General features: G+C 43.1%; 2 protein-coding genes across 8 annotated transcripts in view; one reads left to right on the forward strand and one right to left on the reverse strand.

Moving 5' to 3' along the window:
- LOC106576989 (stromal membrane-associated protein 1) overlaps positions 1–8,749 on the reverse strand; it is a 46,965-nt gene extending 38,216 nt beyond the window's left edge. For 3 of the 5 annotated variants that reach the window (XM_082964772.1, XM_082964771.1, XM_082964770.1), the window contains exons 1-3: positions 8,456–8,748; positions 3,845–3,978; positions 3,104–3,189 (exon numbers count right to left, since the gene is read on the reverse strand). In XM_082964772.1, the coding sequence (XP_082820898.1) occupies positions 3,104–3,189; positions 3,845–3,978; positions 8,456–8,573 (338 nt within the window). In that variant the 5' untranslated portion in view covers positions 8,574–8,748. Of the gene's footprint in view, positions 1–3,103; positions 3,190–3,844; positions 3,979–8,455 lie in introns of all 5 variants that reach the window. The other 2 variants (XM_082964769.1, XM_014154607.3) reach the window with 1 other exon arrangement.
- A 7,744-nt stretch (positions 8,750–16,493) lies between these two features.
- The window catches only part of LOC106576990 (apoptosis-stimulating of p53 protein 2), a 52,639-nt gene continuing 48,118 nt past the window's right edge, over positions 16,494–21,014 (forward strand). For all 3 annotated transcript variants that reach the window (XM_082964773.1, XM_082964774.1, XM_082964775.1), the window contains exon 1: positions 16,494–17,057. In XM_082964773.1, the coding sequence (XP_082820899.1) occupies positions 17,031–17,057 (27 nt within the window). In that variant the 5' untranslated portion in view covers positions 16,494–17,030. The remainder of the gene's footprint in view (positions 17,058–21,014) is intronic.

Genomic DNA, 21,014 nt, shown 5'->3' on the forward strand with positions numbered 1-21,014 from the left:
CCAAAACATGCATCCTGTTTGCAATAAAGTGACAAAGAAATGAACTGTGTGTCCTAAATAAAGTGTTATGTTTGGTGCAAATCCAACACGACACATCACTCTTCATATTTTCAAGCATGGTGGTGGCTGCATCATGTTATGGGTATGCTTGTCATCGGCAAGGACTAGGAAGTTTTCCAGGATTAACAGAAATGGAATACAGCTAAGCACAGGCGAAATCCTAGACAAAAACCTGGTTCGGTCTGCTTTCCAACAGACACTGGGAGACAAATTCATCTTTCAGCAGGACAATAACCTAAAACACAGGGCCAAATATACACTGGAGTTGCTTACCAAGACGGCATTGAATGTTTCTGAATGGCCTAATTACAGAGGCAGGGGAGGAAAGAAAGGGAAAGACTGAAATTCACAATGCAGAAAAACAAGCGAAGGAAGGGAGGTCGCTGTCGAAGCAGGCCCAAACACCCTCAAGAAAAAGTGGTGTGTAAATATATTCGGATGCTGCTCCTGTAGGCACATCTTTATTCATGCTGGAATTTACATGGAGACGAGTCAGAGGCCAGAGCTGAAGGGGGGAGGGGGAAAGAAATATTTTGCGAATATGTTTTGGCTTTCATACCATGCCATGAGGCCTTTCAGTCATATTGAGAGTTCCCTACTACTATTGCTTTAGTTTATTATTATTCACATTGTTGTTGCTGTTAGTGGTAATACTATTTCCACCACTACTATTATTACTGATGCCTTATTGCTGTTGGTCCCACCATTGTTGTTGTGTGTACTTTGACAATGTACAGTACCAGTCAAAAGTTGACAACTACTCATTCAAGAGTTTTTCTTTATTTTTGCTATTTTGTAGAATAAAAGTGAAGACATCAAAACTATGAACACATATGGAATCAAGTAGTAAAAAAAAAAAGAAATAGTATTAAAACAAATCTAAATACATTTTAGATTCTTCAAAGTAGCCACCCTTTGCCTTGATGACAGCTTTGCACACTCTTGGCATTCTCTCAACTAGCTTCACCTGGAATGCTTTTCCAACAGTCTTGAAGGAGTTCCTACATATTCAGAGCACTTGTTGGTTGCTTTTCCTTCACTCTGCAGTCCAAATCATCCAAACCATCTCAATTGGGTTGAGGTCGGGTGATTGTGGAGGCCAGGTCATCTGATGCAGCACTCTCCTTCTTGGTCAAATAGCCCTTACACAGCCTGGAGGTGTGTTGGGTCATTGTCCTGTTGAAAAACAAATTATAGCCCCAGTAAGCGCAAACCAGATGGAATGGCATATTGCTGCAGAATGCTGCGGTAGCCATGCTGGTTAAGTATGTCTTGAATTCTAAATAAATTACTGACAGTGTCAACAGCAAAGCACCCCCACACCTCCTCCTACATGATTCACGGTGGGAAGCACACATGCAGAGATAATCCGTTCACCTACTCTGCGTCTCACAAAGACACGGCGGTTGGAACCAGAAATCTCAAATTTGGACTCATCAGACCAAAGGACGCACTTCCACCAGTCTCTTCTTATTGGTGTCCTTTAGCAGTGGTTTCTTTGCAGCAAGTCGACCATGAAGGCCTGATTCACACAGTCTCCTCTGAACAGTTGATGTTGAGATGTGTCTGTTACTTGAACTCTGTGAAGCATTTATTTGGGATGCAATTTCTGAAGCTTATAACTTTAATGAACTTATCCTCTGCAGCAGAGGTAACTCTGGGTCTTCCTTTCCTGTTGCGGTCCTCATGAGAGCCTGTTTCATCATAGCGCTTGATGGTTTTTGTGACTGCACTTGAAGAAACTTTTAAAGGTCTTGAAATTTTCCAGATTACTTTAAGACATGAAGGTCAGTCAATTCTCTTTGCTTATTTGAGCTGTTCATGCCATAATATGGACTTGGTCTTTTACCAAATAGGGCTATCTTCTGTATACCACCCCTACCTTGTCACAACACAACTGATTGGCTCAAACGCATTAAGAAAAGAATATCGACAAATGAACTTAAGGCACACCTGTTAATTGAAATGCATTCCAGGTGACTACCTCATGAAGCTGGTTGAGAGAATGCCAAGAGTGTGCAAAGCTGTCATCAAGGCAAAGGGTGGCTACTTTGAAGAATCTCAAATAGATTTTGATTTGTTTAACACTTTTTTGGTTACTACATGTGTGTTATTTCATATTTTTGATGTCACTATTATTCTACAATGTAGAAAATAAAGAAAAACCATAGAATGAGTAGGTGTCCAAACTTTTGTCTAGTACTTTAAGTAATTTAACTTGCCATGTCAATTAAGTCTACTGCATTGAATTTGAAAATAGAGAGAGAGAGACAAGCAAACCTGACAACAGAGAAGTAACAGAAAAGGAGATGGGAGTGAAGAAAAGACAGACAGACAAAGGAACCATGAAAAAGGAAAGGCACTTCAACAAAAAAGCTGAGGGGGAGAAGGACAACATGAAAGCAAAGAAACACACAGCCTTATCTCAAATACTCCAACTCCCCACACAATGAATACATAGGCCTACACATTTGACCTCCCTACCAGTTAGTCAGGCTAGTTTGACCCCTGTGGCTTTGAACTACTGTCAGAACTCGCAGGAGCCATCAAAAAGGCAAAACCGATGCCCATCCCGCGACAAAGCTAGACACCAGATGATTTATTAGAGACTTGAACCAGGCAGACCGTGTGAATTCAGTCTGAGTTTGAACAGGAACAGCTGTTATCAAGAACACACAGCTGTCCTGTCAGAACAGCAGGCAGCCCAGCTACCATGCTGCCTCACACTCTCCAACACAACCCATGCACGCAAAGGTGCCGTGTCCAAATGTGCGTTTCATCACAATTGGGTCCAAAGTGACATGGGAAGAGGAACTGTGTTGTGATGGGTGCTGGTCAAATGCAGATGCACACAGAGGGGGTTCATTATTACTAAACACACAGAGGGGGTTCATTATTACTAAACACACAGAGGGGGTTCATTATTACTAAACACACAGAGGGGGTTCATTATTACTAAACACACAGAGGGGGTTCATTATTACTAAACACACAGAGGGGGTTCATTATTACTAAACACACAGAAAGGGAGACGAGAGGATACTGGTCGGTCTGTGGACGTCTGAAGGTGTCTGGGAGGTGGGCTTCGTACAGCTGTTTGGCCTTGTTGTTCCCCATGTCTACCATACTCTATACACACACACACACACACACACACACACACACACACACACACACACACACACACACACACACACACAGGGGAGAGAGAGATAACAGCCTTGAATATATCATTAGACATCTCTAGCTTCATAATGCATCACATATTCAAGCAGAGGGCAAGGTCTCCAAAAACAAATGGAATTAAAAGAAAGTGTCACCACAACTGCTTTGAAATGTTCTATTTACATTCTAGTAAGTTTGCACTTGGTAATGACACACATACACAAACAGGCATGGCAGGCAGGCAGCCCCCCCACCACACACACAGAAGATAACTGCCACAGGAAGATGAGGAGAATGATGGATTTGATAGGAGGAATGAATGAGCTAACGTTGGAATAATTACCCATCAGGAATTAATTAGCCATTAAAACAGCAATTAACATTCAGAGAGAGATGCAAGCTCCATCTACCCTGACAGACAACTCCTCAACAAACCACAGACAGGCCTACACTTTGGTTTTAATTTAATTCCCCCCGCCCCATCCTCAAAAACACCATTTTTTCTTCATCTGTCTAATTCACACACACTCAGCCGCAACCAAAACACAACACCCCAAAAACCACCCACAGACCTCATTGTCCGTCACACACCCCCATAAAACGCACACACCCATGGTACCTGGATCTGTTCTTGGGTCCATTGGTCCAGGTTGACAGATTTGACTCTGGAGATGTGGACCCCCAGGTTCCTGTGGATGCCAGCACAGCGGATACACATGAAGACCCCCAGGTTCCACGACGCCCATCGCGGACCTACACAGAGGCAGACACACAGTTATTATTCTGCTACTGTACCAACTCCAGGAGTGTAATAGTTTTTGTTCCAGCCCAGCATTAAAACACTGATTCATTCAATTAGGCCAAGCGTGGTCCAGACTAAAGAGCATTGATTAGCTGATTAGTCAGAACCCCCTGCCAAAGATCAACCACCGACTGAACCTAACAAACACATCCCCCCCCCCCCACACACACACACACACACACACACACACACACACACACACACACACACACACACACACACACACACACACACACACACACACACACACACACACACACACACACACACCCACCCACCCACCCACCCACCCCCCTGGACCCTCGGTGAGTGACAGTGTAGCTTTCAAACTAGTGGAGACAAGCAGCCAAGCTTGAAATTAAGGCCACTGCCGTCAAACTGAGGACAGGGCTTGGGTGTGTGTGTGTGTGTGTGTGTGTGTGTGTGTGTGTGTGTGTGTGTGTTCGTAGAACAGGGAAGCTGGTGGCCGTAGACGACATTTCTCCAGAAGACACTGACAGGTCGTCTCAGCAACTTCCTACTCCTGGCCTTGTCTGTGTCACCATTGTTCAAAGCTGTGGAAAATTAAATCCACCCAATCAATGACAAAGTGCTTGAGGAACAAGTTGCCGTAGATCAAGTAGCACTCAACCACTGATACAGGGTTAGGCTAGATATTTGTCACCCCCCTGAACTGATCTAAGATCTGATAGGCCCTATTGGTTAGGATTATCAGGCCTATCAGATCTTAGATTTGAGGGTAGGGGGACAACTTCGACCTCCAGCACTGGAGAACAGCGCTCTGCTGCTCCCTGGTGGTGGCTGGATGCAGTGCAGTCCAGGTTAGGTTGCAAGGCTGTGGCACTAGTCCCCAGAGAAGGCCAGCCGTGTTCAGAAGAGTCGGTTCGGTAGAGTCGGTTTCATTAGAGGAATGAAACAATGCATTTCGGTTCGACATGATGCGGTTCGATGTATTAACATTTGTTGCATAAAGACATTCACTTAATCGATTGCTGACGGGCCTCAGAGCTGGATGTGACGGAGCCGACTCCCCTGAGCTGTGTGTGTCAATGATGTATGCAGGCACCTGGTCCTGTATCCACAAAGCATCTCAGAGTACCAGAGCTGATCTAGGATCTGTCTATATTAGTCTTATTCATTATGATCTATAAAGGCAAGACTCATCCTAGATCAGCCCTGCTACTCAGATGCTTTGTGGATACTGGCGCTGAGCCATAGGGCAGACTGGGCATCTACCACCACATCATCAGATAACATTCAAACTACTAGGTTACTTCTGTCCCCTGAAGAAAATGAAGTAACACAAAGTATTGGGTTGAGAGATCATAAAATGAGGCTTCCTCTCCATCGATTCCCTGACTTTCACCCACTGAGTTATTGGGCTTCTGGCACCACCTATTGGTGATAAGAGGGACAGTAGGCAGGCCTCAGACACAGCGAAGATGGGAGAGGCGTCTATATTTGGTGCACTTTTCCACAAATGTTGAGAGTTGTTGCTAATCCCTCTTGCAGAATCACTGGATTCATTGAATAGTGGCTCACAAAAACACGCAGGATATCAGACTAGGTGTCATCGTGTCAGGCCGACTTCAAGAGCCACACAATATATGGGCTTTGGCTCCCACAGGCACGCAGAGAGGGAGAGAGGGGTATCCAGGGGGGGGGGGGGGGGGGGGGGCAGAACAACCTTCTGTGCCCATCTGGCTTTCTCGCCAAGCTTGCCGTGCCAACACAGAGAAAATCATGCCAGCTCAAAGAGTGTGCCCCTGCCATGCCAGATGATAGCCTACCAGTAAACACATGCTACGGTCCCAGCACAAGTAGGCTAGTCTAATGATCGAAAAGGAAAGCACTCTGTTCTAGCCTAGGCTTATATTCCTTGAGACACAGCAACGGTAGAGGTATACACAAACATTTGTTCACACCCACCCTGAGAATTTAGGGCAGTGTGCACACAGTGTTTACAGGCACAGAGACAAGCAGGGTGGAATTACAGCTGAGCAGCTCAGGTGAGTCACTCATCACACTGCAGTAGTCAAAGCTACGGGCCAACACCCCATCTATTCACCATTATTGCAGGTCTGTCACGCATAGTCCTGGCTGTCTAGGAACACACACACAACCTAGTCCTCCTCTCCCCGTTTCACTGCAGAGGTGGAAATTAAACGAGAGGCATTCTTCCTGTGTGGCCTGGGTTTAGTAGGCTAGGCACAACAAAGCCAACTGATAGTATGTGTGTGTGTGTGTGTGTGTGTGTGGTGTGTGTGTGTGTGTGTGTGTGTGAGATCAGATGGAGCTTGATGATATAACCGATTAGCCACACCCACCCGGCCTGGGCCAGCCTATCAGAGGGCTGCCCATCCAGTCATAGGTCAACATGCCTCTGGGGTGTGTGTTGAGAGAGAGATGCCATCTCCCTCTTGCTAATACTAACTTCAGCACTAGCACAAATGGCAGATACGTGGTATTGAGAGACATATTGATAGAAAGAGAGAGACAGTGCAACATGTCTGTGCCAGCTTACATATTTGACTAAATAGTGAGTGAAGCGAGAGTGCCTCAGGCCCTTGTTACTCAGTGACGTCTGAAGTCAAATGACTATCAACTCTTACTGCAGCATGACAACACGGAGGAAGAAAGCAGCTGAAAATATCTTCCTCTGATTGCAGAGAAGAGTTGACCCCTAAGCCTGAGGAAGGTCTTACCACTAATTCCCAAGTGTATAGTCCAGACTCCAAACAACCCCAGCTCTGATCTCAAAGGCATGGATACTGGTAAAGCAACATGGTGGAGACTGTCCTGAAACCAGAGTTGTAGGTGGGAAGCCATTAAAACAGAAACACACTGCTTTGCCCCATCTTGTAGGACATGGAAGGAGAAGCAGTGAAGGATGCTGGGTAATTTTCCTTTCCCATTGTGTGGACACTGGAGAGATAGAAACCAGAGCTTAGGCAATGAGAAGATAGAGAGAGAGAGAGAGAGACAGAGGCAGTATGGGGAGAGGAGATAAGCAACACCCCAGTATAGAACGATCCCTCTCTCTCTCTCGCTTTCCTTCCATTTTCTCTAACACAGTGCTAACAAATATGAGCTGACAGCATCATCTCACAATCATTACACATAGGCTATGCACACGCACAATTTACAGGAACAATGCTTCACAATACACACACACGAGCATGTGAGCCATTCACACAGGCACGCACGCATGCAGACACACTTACAAACACAAAGTGGGCGGACGAACAGATGGATGCAGTGTGAGCATTCACCTATACAGCGCCCAAGGTTGCAGCTTGAGTGGAGTTTTCACTTAATAAACAAACACTGACACTTCCTTTTACCTGACTGAGCTATAATGCAACGTTACATAAAGCAGGATTACATAGGCTAAGAATAGAAAACAAAGAGAACCATTCTGCAGATTAGAGCCTGTCCGGGATCCATTTGCAATGGGTGGGTGTATTGTGCACAAATTTGATAACACGCGATTGGGATAATACCCATGTAGGCTATACAATATATTGTATTCAGACGGAGGAGAATCTGGAATTTGAAAGAGCAATGTGTAGTGTGTGCCGGGTCAACTTTTGTGTCTGACAAAGGATAGTGCAAAGCTGTTGGTTGTCACCTGTCCTCTTCCTGGATGCATCCCTCATTTTACAGCATCATCCATAAACTGTGCTGTTCATTGGCCCCATCTGTCAAACAACCAGCATCCCCAAACCACGTGAAAACCAGTCTGGACTGGACTCTCTCGGAGCCATGGCAACTACAGTCACATCTCAAAAGCCTAACTTTGAGCCCAACCAGAGAAACTCGAGGGCAAAGCAAGGACCCAGTGGTATGAAATATGGACACGTCATGCTGTTAACTGATCATTGCTCGCATGGTCATGGTCAACACACTTGCAGCTGATAGTGAAACGAAAATAGGGACTGTCCATAAACGTAAGGTAAACATTAGCAAAACACGTCATCATGACGCAAGAGGCATTCATTAATCACAGATGGGTGGTTCGCTGAACTGGATGAAAACCTGCTTGACAGTCACTGCTACATCAGCATTGTATTATCCGCCCATATTGGCTTGTATGCTGGCAATACTGGTGACCGATTACCCTCCGTTATCGTAGACTGGTCTCCGATATTGTTTTTCCGCTCATAAATAAATTGGAGGGAAGGACATCGGAGCCAATACCTGCTTTTTGTGTTGCTTCCATCGTGCTAGGCTAGCAAGCTAACAAACCTGTCAAATGGAATGAGCGGTATACCTTGGCTAGCTAGCCAATGTCTGTTTGCTTGCTCATTCACACTCAGGCAGAAGTCAAACTCCCATGTGTGGCTGGATGGGATGGCGTATATGGAACCACGACCACTAGGTGGGTTAACCTAGTTTCACTGTCTAGATTTCAGCAGCTGAGATTACCTTTAGCCTCGCAGTCAGCGCAGTGCTTGTTGTCGTCCTCTCGGAGCATTTTGGACAGAATGGCCTGATGCTGCTCATTCAGTTTCTGGGCTTTCTCTCTCTCCGACCGCGTCGACATCTCTCAACAAGTTATGGTGCACTGTTCCTAAATAAAACCCCTACTGTACCCTTACCATCTGTGTCTAATTGAAATGCATTAAAGGAAGACCATCCCTGGGTATGTGCAGCTTACTACAACCGTTCTGCTCGCAGCCAAGCTCAATATGGGGGCTTGTGTTCCGCTAGCAGTACCAATGAGTCGTCACTAGTTACCCCAGCCATAAATATATAAACCACGCCCATTTCTGACTATTTATATTCTTAAAAACTGATTTGAAACATAACATTAACCCTAGCCTTCAACACACTGCTAACCTTGTGCCTAACCTTAAAGGAAGACCTAAAGGCAAATTGTTTGTTTTCATGAATGTTTACGATACAACCAATTTTGACTTTGTGGCTGTGTTAACTAATGGCAACCGTACAGACATGGGAACATCCGGCTTTGAATCTTTAAACTCCGTTGACTTGTATTTGCAATAAAGTGTAACTGCAGACATTGGCTGTGTTCGAGAGCATTAAAACCGTGATATATCTTGGGTAAATTGTGATTGACTGACTCATCTACAAATAATATTGAATAGTTATTTATGATGCAAGGTGATTTGTAGCTCAGTCAGTCTCACCTTTAAAGTCGGCTGCGTGCCCATTACGGCTGCGAGGTCGAACGCGCCCATCATCTCTCTGGCTCCTCACTATACTGCCACCTACTGGTGGGATAAGTTTAGACATCTCTCAGGCCCCTCTCTATACTGCAAGCTACTGGTGGGTAAGTTTAGACCACCTATTTGAGGGATGAGTTTTCGGTTTTGAATAAAATGGTCTGAATGAATCTTATCATAGGGTAAATCCATTTGAATTAGATCACTTTTTGACAGCAACCCTTTTGATTTAAACAAAACGTTCAATACATGTCTGCCCATGAAAGAAGTGGTCAGAAAGTGACTTTTTGAACCTGAATGCCAAAACATTCAGGAGATAAAGGGGCTCAGTTGACCCATTTTGAATACCCCACCATACCATAAGGCATCCATGTCTTCATCACCTGAAAAGATAAATGGTTGAGTTTGATATAATTTAAAAGCTTACAAACAGTGTTGTCTCGTGATTGATAGGGTTAATGTGGAACTGTGGGAAAACAGTGCTCTGCAGTAAAACAGTGGCGGGGGCGAAGGACACTGTGTACCGATGTCCTAGCGAGCTAGCTAGCTCCTTCCCTCGTCGTTACGTTAACAGACCTGCCAGAAAACAGTGCTCGGCCAGCGGGGGCGAAGGACACTGTGCACCGGTCATGGGTTCATTGTGTATTAGTTTAGATCTAGTGTGTTGTCAATCGTTTGGACACAATCCTCTCTGAGGTAAACAGAAAAAATTATCCGCTTCATGTGTCAGACCCGGAAGTGACAATCCTGGTGTTGGAGAGGGGCCTGAGAGATGATGGGCCATAGAAATGATGTACCGTTCCTTCGGAAAGGATTCAGACCACTTGACTTTTTCCAGATTTTGTTACGTTACAGCCTTATTCTATAATGGACTGAATTGTTTCCCTCCCCTCGTAAATCTACACACAATACCCTATAATGACAAAGCAGAAACAGGTTTTTAGACATTTTTGCAAATTTATATAAAAAATATTACATTTACATAAGTATTCAGACCCTTTCCTCAGTACTTTGTTGAAGCACCTTTGGCAGTGATTACAGCCTTGTGTCTTCTTGGGTATGATGCTACAAGCTTGGCACACCTGTATTTGGGGACTGTCTCCCATTCTTCTCTGCAGATCCTCTCAAGCTCTGTCAGGTTGGATGGGGAGCGTTGCTCCACAGCTATTTCCAGGTTTCTCCAGAGATGTTCAATCGTGTCCAGGCTCTGGCTGTGCCACTCAAGGACATTGAGACTTTTCCCAAAGCCACTCCTGCGTTCTCTTGGCCAAATGCTTAGGGTCGTTGTCCTGTTGGAAGGTGAACCTTTGCCCCAGTCTGAGGTCCTGAGCACTCTGGAGCAGGATTCCATCAAGGATCTCTCTGTACTTTGCTCCGTTAATCTTTGCCTCGATCCTGACTAGTCTCCCAGTCCCTGACGCTGAAAAACATCCCAACAGCATGATGCTGCCACCACCATGCTTCACCGTAGGGATGGTGCAAGGTTTCCTCCAGACGTGATGTTTGGCATTCAGGCCATGAGAAACAAGATTTTCTGGTCTGGTCACCAGACCTGAAAATCTTGTTTCTCATGGTCTGAGAGTCTTTAGGTGCCTTTTGGCAAACTCCAAGCTGGCTGTCATGTACCTTTTACTGAGGTGTGGCTTCCATCTGGCCACTCTACCATAAAGGCCTGATTGGTGGAGTACTGCAGAGAGGGTTGTCCTTCTGGAAAGGTTCTCCCATCTCCACAGAGGAACTCTAGAGCTCTGTCAGAGTGACCATCAGGTTCTTGGTCACCTCCCTGACCAAGGCCATTCTCCCCCGATTGCTCAGTTTGGGCGGGCGGCCAGCTCTAGGAAGAGTTTTGGTGGTTCCAAACATCTTCCATTTAAGAATGATGGAGGGCACTGTGCTCTTGGGGACCTACAATTCTGCAGAAATGTTTTGGTACCCTTCCCCAGATCTGTGCCTCGACACAATCCCGTCTCAGAGCTCTATGGACAATTCCTTCTTCCTCATGGCTTGGTTTTTGCTCTGACATGCACTGTCAACTGTGGGACCTTATATAAACAGGTGTGTGCCTTTCCGAATCATGTCCAATCAATAGAATATATTGATAAGTCACCTTCTCCGAGAGAGATTTACACGGTTATCAAAACCTCACGCCAGGGTAAACCTACACAAACACAGCCCTTATTTTAAGTGTTACCCCTTTGGGAAAAATTGATGGTGAAAAAACAATAGGAACTATTTCCCTGTTTGACCACTAGGTTTTATGGGTATTATGACTATTACTATTCAGCATAAATGTAGTAATGCTGCATTCAAAACAACTGGGACCTCGGAAATCTCCGGGCATCCAACCCGGAATTCCACTCAGGCCTCTTTCTAGAGCTCCGACTTTCCGTCCTGAAGATCATGATTTGACCTCGTCTTGAAAGCACCATAAGCCCTGAGTTAGCCTGCCCTGGAGCAGGTTAGATCTGAAGGATTCGTTGCCATATAAATGTACCTGGCTCAAAGGTGAGCCACTTTTGTGGGACCGGTTATCCCAAGAACTCAGAGTTGACCAAGGTTACTTTTCTTACTCCTCAAACTACATTTGTAGAATAGGGCTCAGGATGCATCGGTTTCCAAAATAGCACACACTGACAGATATACTGTAGGGTAAACACAGAGATACTGTAGGGTATAAATATTACCAGGGCAAGCCTGTGCCACAGACACATACACACAGGGTAATAATATATACCTTCTCTGTTTGATAGGCAGTGGCGAGGCAGTGGTGAGGTACAATAAAGAAAGTAACAATGACCAAACTGGTTCCCCTTTATTTCATGATAATGAACGCAATTTATTCTTAACATTACAGCTGAAAGTGTCGGGTAAACTCTTGTCAAGTCGAGATCAACTTCAGCACATTATTAACACTAAATGGGACCACAAACTCTTCCCTGTTAATCCATTCCATTCCTTAAAACAGCTGAGGAATGGGGCAGGAAAACATAACCATTTTCAAATTCATAGGCATCGCTATGGATGCAAGAACTGACCAGCCATAAGATCAAAAGCCTATACAGTGTTCGTAAACAAACATTGGAATAAAAAATTAAATAGGTTTCTGATGGATCACGACAGTTGAACTAAGCTCATGAGGCATTTCTAAGTTATATTTAAGCAATAAGGCACGAGGGGGTGTGGTATATGGCCAATATACCATGGCTAATGGCTGTTCTTAACACGACGCAATGCGGAGTGCCTGGATACAGCCCTTAACTGTGGTATATTGGTCATATACCACAAACCCGAAGTGTCTTACTGCAATTATAAACTGGTTACCAACGTACAGTACCTGTCGAAAATTTGTACACGCCTACTCATTCAAGGGTTTCTTTATTTTGACTATTTTCTACACTTTAGAATAATAGTGAAGACATCAACACTATGAAATAACACATGAAATCATGTAGTAACCAAAAAAGTATTAAACAAATCAAAATATCGGAGCAGGTTCAAGGGTTTGGGGTTTCCATGATACCAAGTTCAATAACTAAACACGCACAAGGAGCACAACTAGAATGCAAATGGGGAGTTTTTTTAGGGAGTTTTGCACACTGGGGAAAAGGGGGGAATTCACCAACCATTTCACAGTCCACAATTCATTCTCGTTGTCAGTGCCGTTCTCCAGGGGTAATCCTAAATCTCAGGTCCTCAGCCAAACCGGTTTAGTACACAGTGGGGGTAATCAGACAGTCCAGGTCACAACAGCTAATCACACAGATAATTCTCTCAATTCTCTCACTTTTCATAACACACTCTTCCCTCTCCATTCTCTGCCCCTTTGTGCAGGCCGCTTCCTCTTTTATCTCCAAGTACTCCCTGGCTAAATGATCCACAGGCTCGCCTTGGGGCAGGAAGTCCATATAAGGCTCGGGGGTGTTGGGACATTGTCCTGTTGAAATACAAATGATAGTGGGACTAAGCGCAAACCAGATGGGATGACGTATCGCTGCAGTATGCTGTGGTAGCCATGCAGGTTAAGTGTGCCTTGAATTCAAAAAAACTAATCACAGACAGTGTCACCAGCAAAGCAACACCATCACACCTCTTCCTCCATGCTTCACGGTGGGAACCACACATGCGGAGATCATCCCTTCACCTACTCTGTGTCTCACAAAGACATGGCGGTTGGAACCAAAATTCTCATATTTGGACTCATCAGACCAAAAGACAGATTTCCACCGGTCTAATGTCCATTGCTTGTGTTTCTTGGCGCAAGCAAGTCTTCTTATTGGTGTCCTTTAGTAGTGGTTTCTTTGCAGCAACTCGACCATGAAGGTCTGATTCAAGCGGTCTCCTCTGAACAGTTGATGTTGAGATGAGTCTGTTACTTGAACTCTGGAAAGCATTTATTTTAGCTGCAATTTCTGAGGCTGGTAACTCTAATGAACTTATCCTCTGCAGCAGAGGTAACTCTGGGTCTTCCTTTCCTGTGGCGGTTCTCATGAGAGCCAGTTTCAGATGTTTTTTTGCGATTGCACTTGAAGAAACGTTCAAAGTTCTTGAAATTTTCCAGATTGACTGACCTTCATGTCTTAAAGTAACGATGGAATGTTGTTTCTCTTTGCTTACTTGAGCTGTTCTTGCCATAATATGGACTTGGTCTTTTACCAAATAGGGCTATCTTCTGTATACAACCCCTACCTTGACACAACACAACTGATTGGCTCAAATGCATTAAGAAGGAAAGAAATTCCACAAAGGAATTTTTAACAAGGCACACCTGTTAATTGAAATGCATTACAGGTGACTACCTCATGAAGCTGCGAAGAATATGCAAAGCTGTCATCAAGGCCAAAATCGATTCAAATGTAATTTGTCACATACAATGTAGAAAATAGTAAAAATAAATAAGTTGAATAAGTAGGTGTGTCCAAACTTTTGACCAGTACTGTAATTAAAGCAGTAAAAATAAATATTTTGTCATACCTGTGGTATACGGTCCGATATCATTAATTTAATAATATATACTGATTTATCTGGCTGCAAAGGATAGACAACAGTTTGAGGTCTGAAAAAGGGTCTATGTTGAAAATTGGTCAAAGTTCAGATGAGGTTAGAGATACCTCTCTGATAATCAGTGATTGGTATGCTATGCTTATGCTATGCAGGATGTTTACCTTGTGTGGATGTATCCAACTCTCCATAGATGGGTTGACAACATCACGAACACCATGTGCGTACTTCCATGGGGCAGAAGTCAGTGTGTTGTGATTCTGGATGTCCAGATTGCTAGCAATGACTAAAATGACAAGAAACTGCCATGCGCGGAATCGTAAGTGGCTCGTTTTCTCTTGTTATTGATACCATGTCTTGTTTTGAGGTGTTTTGACTGATTTCCCGTCAATGCTAATATGGCAAAATTTCACTAGCTTACCAACAACTTGTAATGATGTATTTTCAAAGTTTCATTTATATATGTTTTCAATAAACATACAAGACGGAATACAGCTTTCATGTTGTCAACAATCTAAGCCAACACCATCTGTTTTGCCCCATGGTTGCGTGCTTCTCGTTTTTGTTGCTAAACAACCAACCCGTCTAATATACAAGTCATTATTTTCCTCACCACTAGGTGTCTCCCTTTACCATGACACTAGCTATTCCTATTGCGCTCTTTTCAAGTTTCTATCTGATGTGTCGATGTAAAAAAATCAGTTTCTATTAATTTCTACTGCAAATTAAAACAAATACATTAGCCTCCTTTTGTAATTAGGCCTGCTACGTTAAAAACATTCCACGGCACAATCTGAAATATTTCTTGATATTCACTGTCCATCAGTGATACATGTATAATTGATTATTGAAGAATTCTGCCTCATGACCATAGTACAACACAATAGAGCGTGCCAGCTTGTAGTCTCAAAACCTGGAAATTACCTCTGGTTTGTCCAGCCATTTCTATGGGGAAAATTTATGGGGAAAGAATAGGGTTTTGGGATAAATGCCAAAAATAAGATATAAGGTTAATACAAGCTTAGGAGATCTTATACGTTTTGTTCTATGTGATAATATCAGTCAGTTAACATGACCTTCGTGAATTATAAAGCCTTTATGTGCTTTTTAAAATTACATAAATGCTTCCAAATTTTACAAAAAGTGATGTTAGCTGATGAAGATTATCTCATCGAACAAAACGTATAAGATTTCCTAAGCTTGTGTATACCACAGACCTTATTTATGGTGACTACCCAAAAATCCTCCAAAAACCCCATTCATTCCTACATAGGCTTTGTCCAACGAATCATGGCGGAGTTAGCGACTGGAACGAGCTGCAACAAACACTCAAACTGGACAGTTTTATCTCAATTTCTTCATTCAAAGACTCAATCATGGACACTCTTACTGACAGTTGTGGCTGCTTTGCGTGACGTATTGTTGTCTCTACCTTCTTGCCCTTTGTGCTGTTGTCTGTGCCCAATAATGTTTGTACCATGTTTTGTGCTGCTGCCATGTTGTGATGCTACCATGCTGTGTTGTCATGTGTTGCTGTCATGCTATGTTGTCTTAGGTCTCTCTTTATGTAGTGTTGTCTCTCTTGTCGTGATGTGTGTTTTGTCCTATATTTTTATTTAATTTATTTTTATTTTTAATCCCAGCCCCTGTCCCCGCAGGAGGCTTTTTTCCATTTAGTAGGCCGTCATCGTAAATAAGAATTTGTTCTTAACTGACTTGCCTAGTTAAATAAAATAAAAAAAGTTAGTGCCTACAAAAAGATGCCATTATTTAATTTAACTAGGCAAGTCAGTTAAGAACACATTCTTATTTACAATGATGGCCCCCATAGGCCTATTTTGAAGCTACTGATTTGTTTTTAATGACAAAAACATTAATTATGAGGTTGTATAGTTTATGTTTTGGTGAATCCACCAATTTGTAAGTCACTCTGGATAAGAGCGTCTGCTAAATGACTTAAATGTAAAATGTAAATGTAAATGTTGTCATTTAAAAACATCAGTAGTTTCAAAATAGGTCTATGTAATATTATTTAAATCTCTGTCTGGCTGTCTGTGAAACAGGTGGACAAAGGAAGGTGCTGTTCGGCAGGAATGATCAAGCGAGGAGGTCAAGGTGGTCCAACCATAGAGGTCCAACTCAGCTGACTCCTGGGCTGAGAAGAGTGATGTTGACTGGCCATGGAAAGGAGATTCATTACACTCTCAACCCAGTAGGTGGTGATAGATCCACTGTCCGAGACGAGGCGGAGCTTACATTCCAATGGGATGAGTTACATCCTCCTACGTCACTCTGGGATAAACTGCGATCACTCATTCGAACTACGCTGTTAGCGGTGTTTCAGGGCTGATAGGCACCTACAGCTTCAGGAAACTATCGCAAAAATATATATATCAAATACAACGTACATAATCGTGTTATTTGATCGGTTTGGGTAATGGCAATAATTTAACAGAGTTTTGAACGCAACGCGTTTCCGAATGCGACTACCAACTTCCAAGCGATGTAATCGCCACTGAAAACTTTCATTTCAAGAAGGCCTTGTATTTATTATTATTTTATTTTTTTTACAACAGGTCCACGGCATATGCGGATAGGAGACTGATTAGGCTACACAGCCTACGAAATACATGTAGTTATATTTGGTTTATTTTACAGCCAAAGTTACTTAAGTTACTTACTTTCAATAACAAGAAGAGACAACTCATCGACTGGTTTATCGGACAGGCTACGGGACAGGATCAGGATTAAAAAGCAATCGGAACGCCTCCAGTTTTCCTCGAAACTACGAGCCAAGGAATTCCAAATCTGGTTAAATGCGGTACGAGGCTAAAATGATGCCGGTGAGAGTTTCTGCCTTTTAATTGCTTGAAAAAAAAGGCTATTTGCTTGTCATACGTTGAGTCGATACAGCAACATAGGCTAGTTGATATCCTACGCGACATTGTAGCACACTCCAGTTGCAGGCATTACATCGACGTACTTGCTGCTTACTTTTTTTTCTATATCCATTTTCAATAAATGTGTTTTCAGCCATAAAGGAAAACTCAAGTTACACTACACATTGCAGTTGGGGATGATGCAACCTAAGGTTTGGCTACCCAAGACTCATGAAGGAAACTATAGAATTTCAACAGATTTTTCAAATATTGTTTCATCTTTAAGAAACGGAGTATTGATGTTTTTTGAAGGAAACCTTTTTAAATTATGTACTCACTAGGTAGTTGTTGTTGTTCGCATTGAATAAACCACCCTACACAGCTCTGAGGATTTGCATAGTAGTCTAATTTGATGCCCAATCAACCCAATGTCTACATTTTTATGTCCGTAGGAGATGTGCAAATTTTTTTTTTTCAAAAGATCATTTTATCCTAAAATCAGATAGTTTTGACACAGAATTTGAATATTGTGGTTCTTGTTTTTCCTTAAACAAGGCACCCAGCAGCTTTGAACCTGGACCCCTGCCAACATCATGAGAGGTCTAGTCCTTTTGCTGCAGTGCTGAGCTCCATCTCTCAGTACTTCTTTTAAATATAGAGAAAGAAAGAGGGGGGCAGGAGGCGGTATAGAAAACATCTTGAAATTATGTCTGGGACTGTTGTATATTTTGAAAAATGGCAGGCTAAGTTTCTAACTGATACTGACTGTATATGTACCTATGTTCTGGTGCAAAGTCCAAGTGTGTCTGTGACCAGTCAGTGTGCTGTGCACTACTCTGTATGGCACCAGCTGGTAAAAATTCAGGATGAAAGGAAAGTTCTTCAGGTTGTGGTTGATTGTCCCCCAGGAGTTGTCAGGACCTCTAATCTTTGGAATGCTTCTTTTCTGATGGGCTTTCCCAGAAATCCACTGCGAAAATACGTACGTGGATGTCAATGCCAGAAGTAAAATGTTACTGAGATTAAGATGTTTCACCGAATCACTTTGTCATCATTTGTGTGTAATTATGTGAGTGTGGATCGGTGTGTGTGTGTGTGTGTGTACCTAGCACACGTACAAACACTACTATGTTTATCTTAGTATTACTGTACATATTGGTAGCCTACAGTGTGTGCTTCTCTCCCCCTCTTTTTTCCAGTAACTTATCTGGATGACTGAATGAGTCATGTTCTCAGGCAGCAGTGACCGAGTGTTCTCAGAATGACTCCTGTCTGCGAGATATGACTTAGCTCCACTATTCACACCCAGCCATTTGTTATCGCCAACCTCCATTCACATGGACATCAATATAAATCCTTATCCGTACAATGCCATGTTTCCATGGCGGAGATCACTATAGACCACAGGAGACCTTTGCCCTGTTGCGGGGGGGGGTGTGTGTGTGTGTGTGTGTGTGTGTGTGTGGTGTGTGTGTGTGTGTGTGTGGTGCGGTTATCTAGCTCTTTAACATGTCGACTCTGTGCTATTACCTCTTCCACCTGCACATCGACTCGGTATCGGTACCCTATGTACAGTCCCAGTCAAAAGTTTGGACACACCTACTCTTTCAAGGGATTTTCTTTATTTTTTTACTATTTTCTACATTGTAGAATAATAACGAAGACATAAAAACTATGAAATTACACATGGAATCATGTAGTAACCCAAAAAGTGTTTTAGATTCTTAAAAGTAGCCACCCTTTGCCTTTGACAGATTTGCACAATCTTGGCATTCTCTCAACCAGCTTCACATGGAATGCTTTCCCAACAGCCTTGAAGGAGTTCCCACATATGCTGAGCACTTGTTGGCTGCTTTTCCTTCACTCTGTGGTCCAACTCATCCCAAACCATCTCAATTGAGTTGAGGTTGGGTGATTGCGGAGACCAGGTCATCTAATGCAGCACTCCATCACTCTCCTTCTTGGTCAAATATCCCTTACACAGCCTGGAGGTGTGTTAGTTCATTGTCCTGTTGAAATACAAATGATAGTCATACTAAGCGCAAACCAGATGGGATGGTGTATCGCTGCAGAATTCTGTGGTAGCCAGGCTGGTTAAGTGTGCCTTTTGATTATAAATTCAAGGCACACTTAACACCACCACCACCGTGCATCATTGTGGGAACCACACGTGTAGATCATCCGTTCACCTACTCTGCATCTCACAAAGACACGGCGGTTGGAACCAAAAATCGAACATTTGGACTCATCAGACCAAAGGACAGATTTCCACCAGTCTAATGTCCGTTGCTCGTGTTTCTTGGCCCAAGCAAGTCTCTTCTTCTTATTGGTGTCCTTTAGCAATGGTTTCTTTGCAGCAATGGGATCATGAAGGCCTGAGTCACAGTCTCCTCTGAACAGTTGATGTTGAGATGTCTGTTACTTGAACTCTGTGAAGCATTTATTTGGGCTGCAATTTCTGAGGCTGGTAACTCTAATAAAGTTAGACTCCGCAGAAGAGGTAACTCTGGGTCTTCCTTTCCTGTGGCGGTCTGATGAGAGCCAGTTTCATCATAGCGCCTGATGGGTTTTGCGACTCACTTGAAGAATCTCAAGTATAAAATATTGATTTGTTTAACACTTTTTTGGTTACTACGTGATTCCATTTGTGTTATTTCATAGTTTTGTTGACTTCACTATTATTCTAATAAATATAAGGAAAAACCCTGGAATGAGTAAGTGTGTCCAAACTTTTGACTGGTACTGTATATAGCCAAGTAATCGTTACTCATTGTGTATTTATTCCTCCTGTTATTATCATGTTTCTATTATTTTTAGATTTTTCTCTCTGCATTGTTGAGAAGGGCCTGTAAGTAAGCATTTCACAGTTAGTCGAGTATGTGACAAATAACATTAGATTTTATCAGTACGGTTAGCAGTTGGCACAATCCCCATCACAATAGAGCCACGTTGGAACATGAAGTATTGTCTGTGCTTGCACAATGAATGTCCCCTGGACCTGTATGTACTGTTCAGTGCTCTGTTGTAGATATAATGTAGCAGCGTCATGGGTGGCTGGGATGGGGGAGGGCGGCAAAGAAGGTTCCCTGTTTTCGGAGGACAATAGGCCCAGGGACTCTTTATGACATGGTGTAGAAGAGGACATTGTGCGTGTCCTGTCTGTCTATGATAAGAGATGCTCTCCGTTTTTTTTCTTCTCTTGTACCATTGTGGATGCAGGCTAGTTGTACACAACGGTTTTACTATGATGTCTCCTTATCTTCTGTCCAGCCAAGCTCTGTGTACAGCTAGCAGTGATTAACACATTTGGTCTTGAGCTGATGTTTACAAAGTGTTGTGATCAAAGCTAATGTTTTTTGCTGTTGCAGGGTTTCTTTTAGGGAGGTTGGTGTGATTTGAATTGATTACAACCAACCTATGACAGTTTTGGAGGTCATTGAGGTGAAAATCTGGTTAGCCTATAGGCCTGTCCTTTTTATTTTTATTTATTTATTTATTTATTTTTAAAAGGGACAAGTTTTTTGTCACAATGACTTCTTAGACCTATACACATTTGTTCCTTAACAGCAATGTGTTCAGTGTTGACCTAAACATATTGTCTTAATCAACAGCAACCACACAAGACTAATGGGGTGATGTTGTGGGCAGCCCTGCTTGACTTTGCTGTGTGTCAACAGAGAGATTTTCTCTGTGTGTGACCACTGACTGGCTTTGTGTTGACTTTCTGGGAGGTCCCCTTCTTACGCAACACCTGACGTTCACACCAGTCAGGTGGAGGTTGGCTCAGCTATATGAGGGAGATCCAAGGACATACAGTATGTTCATGTGTACACAAGGACCTCGCTTGGAATGATCACTGGACCACAACGAATCAACTCCTTAAGCCTAGTGGTAAAAAATGCTTTTTAATAATGAAAGAGG

Source organism: Salmo salar, chromosome 18 (assembly GCF_965601325.2).
Source record: "Salmo salar chromosome 18, fSalSal1, whole genome shotgun sequence".
Classification (NCBI taxonomy): Eukaryota; Metazoa; Chordata; class Actinopteri; order Salmoniformes; family Salmonidae; genus Salmo; species Salmo salar.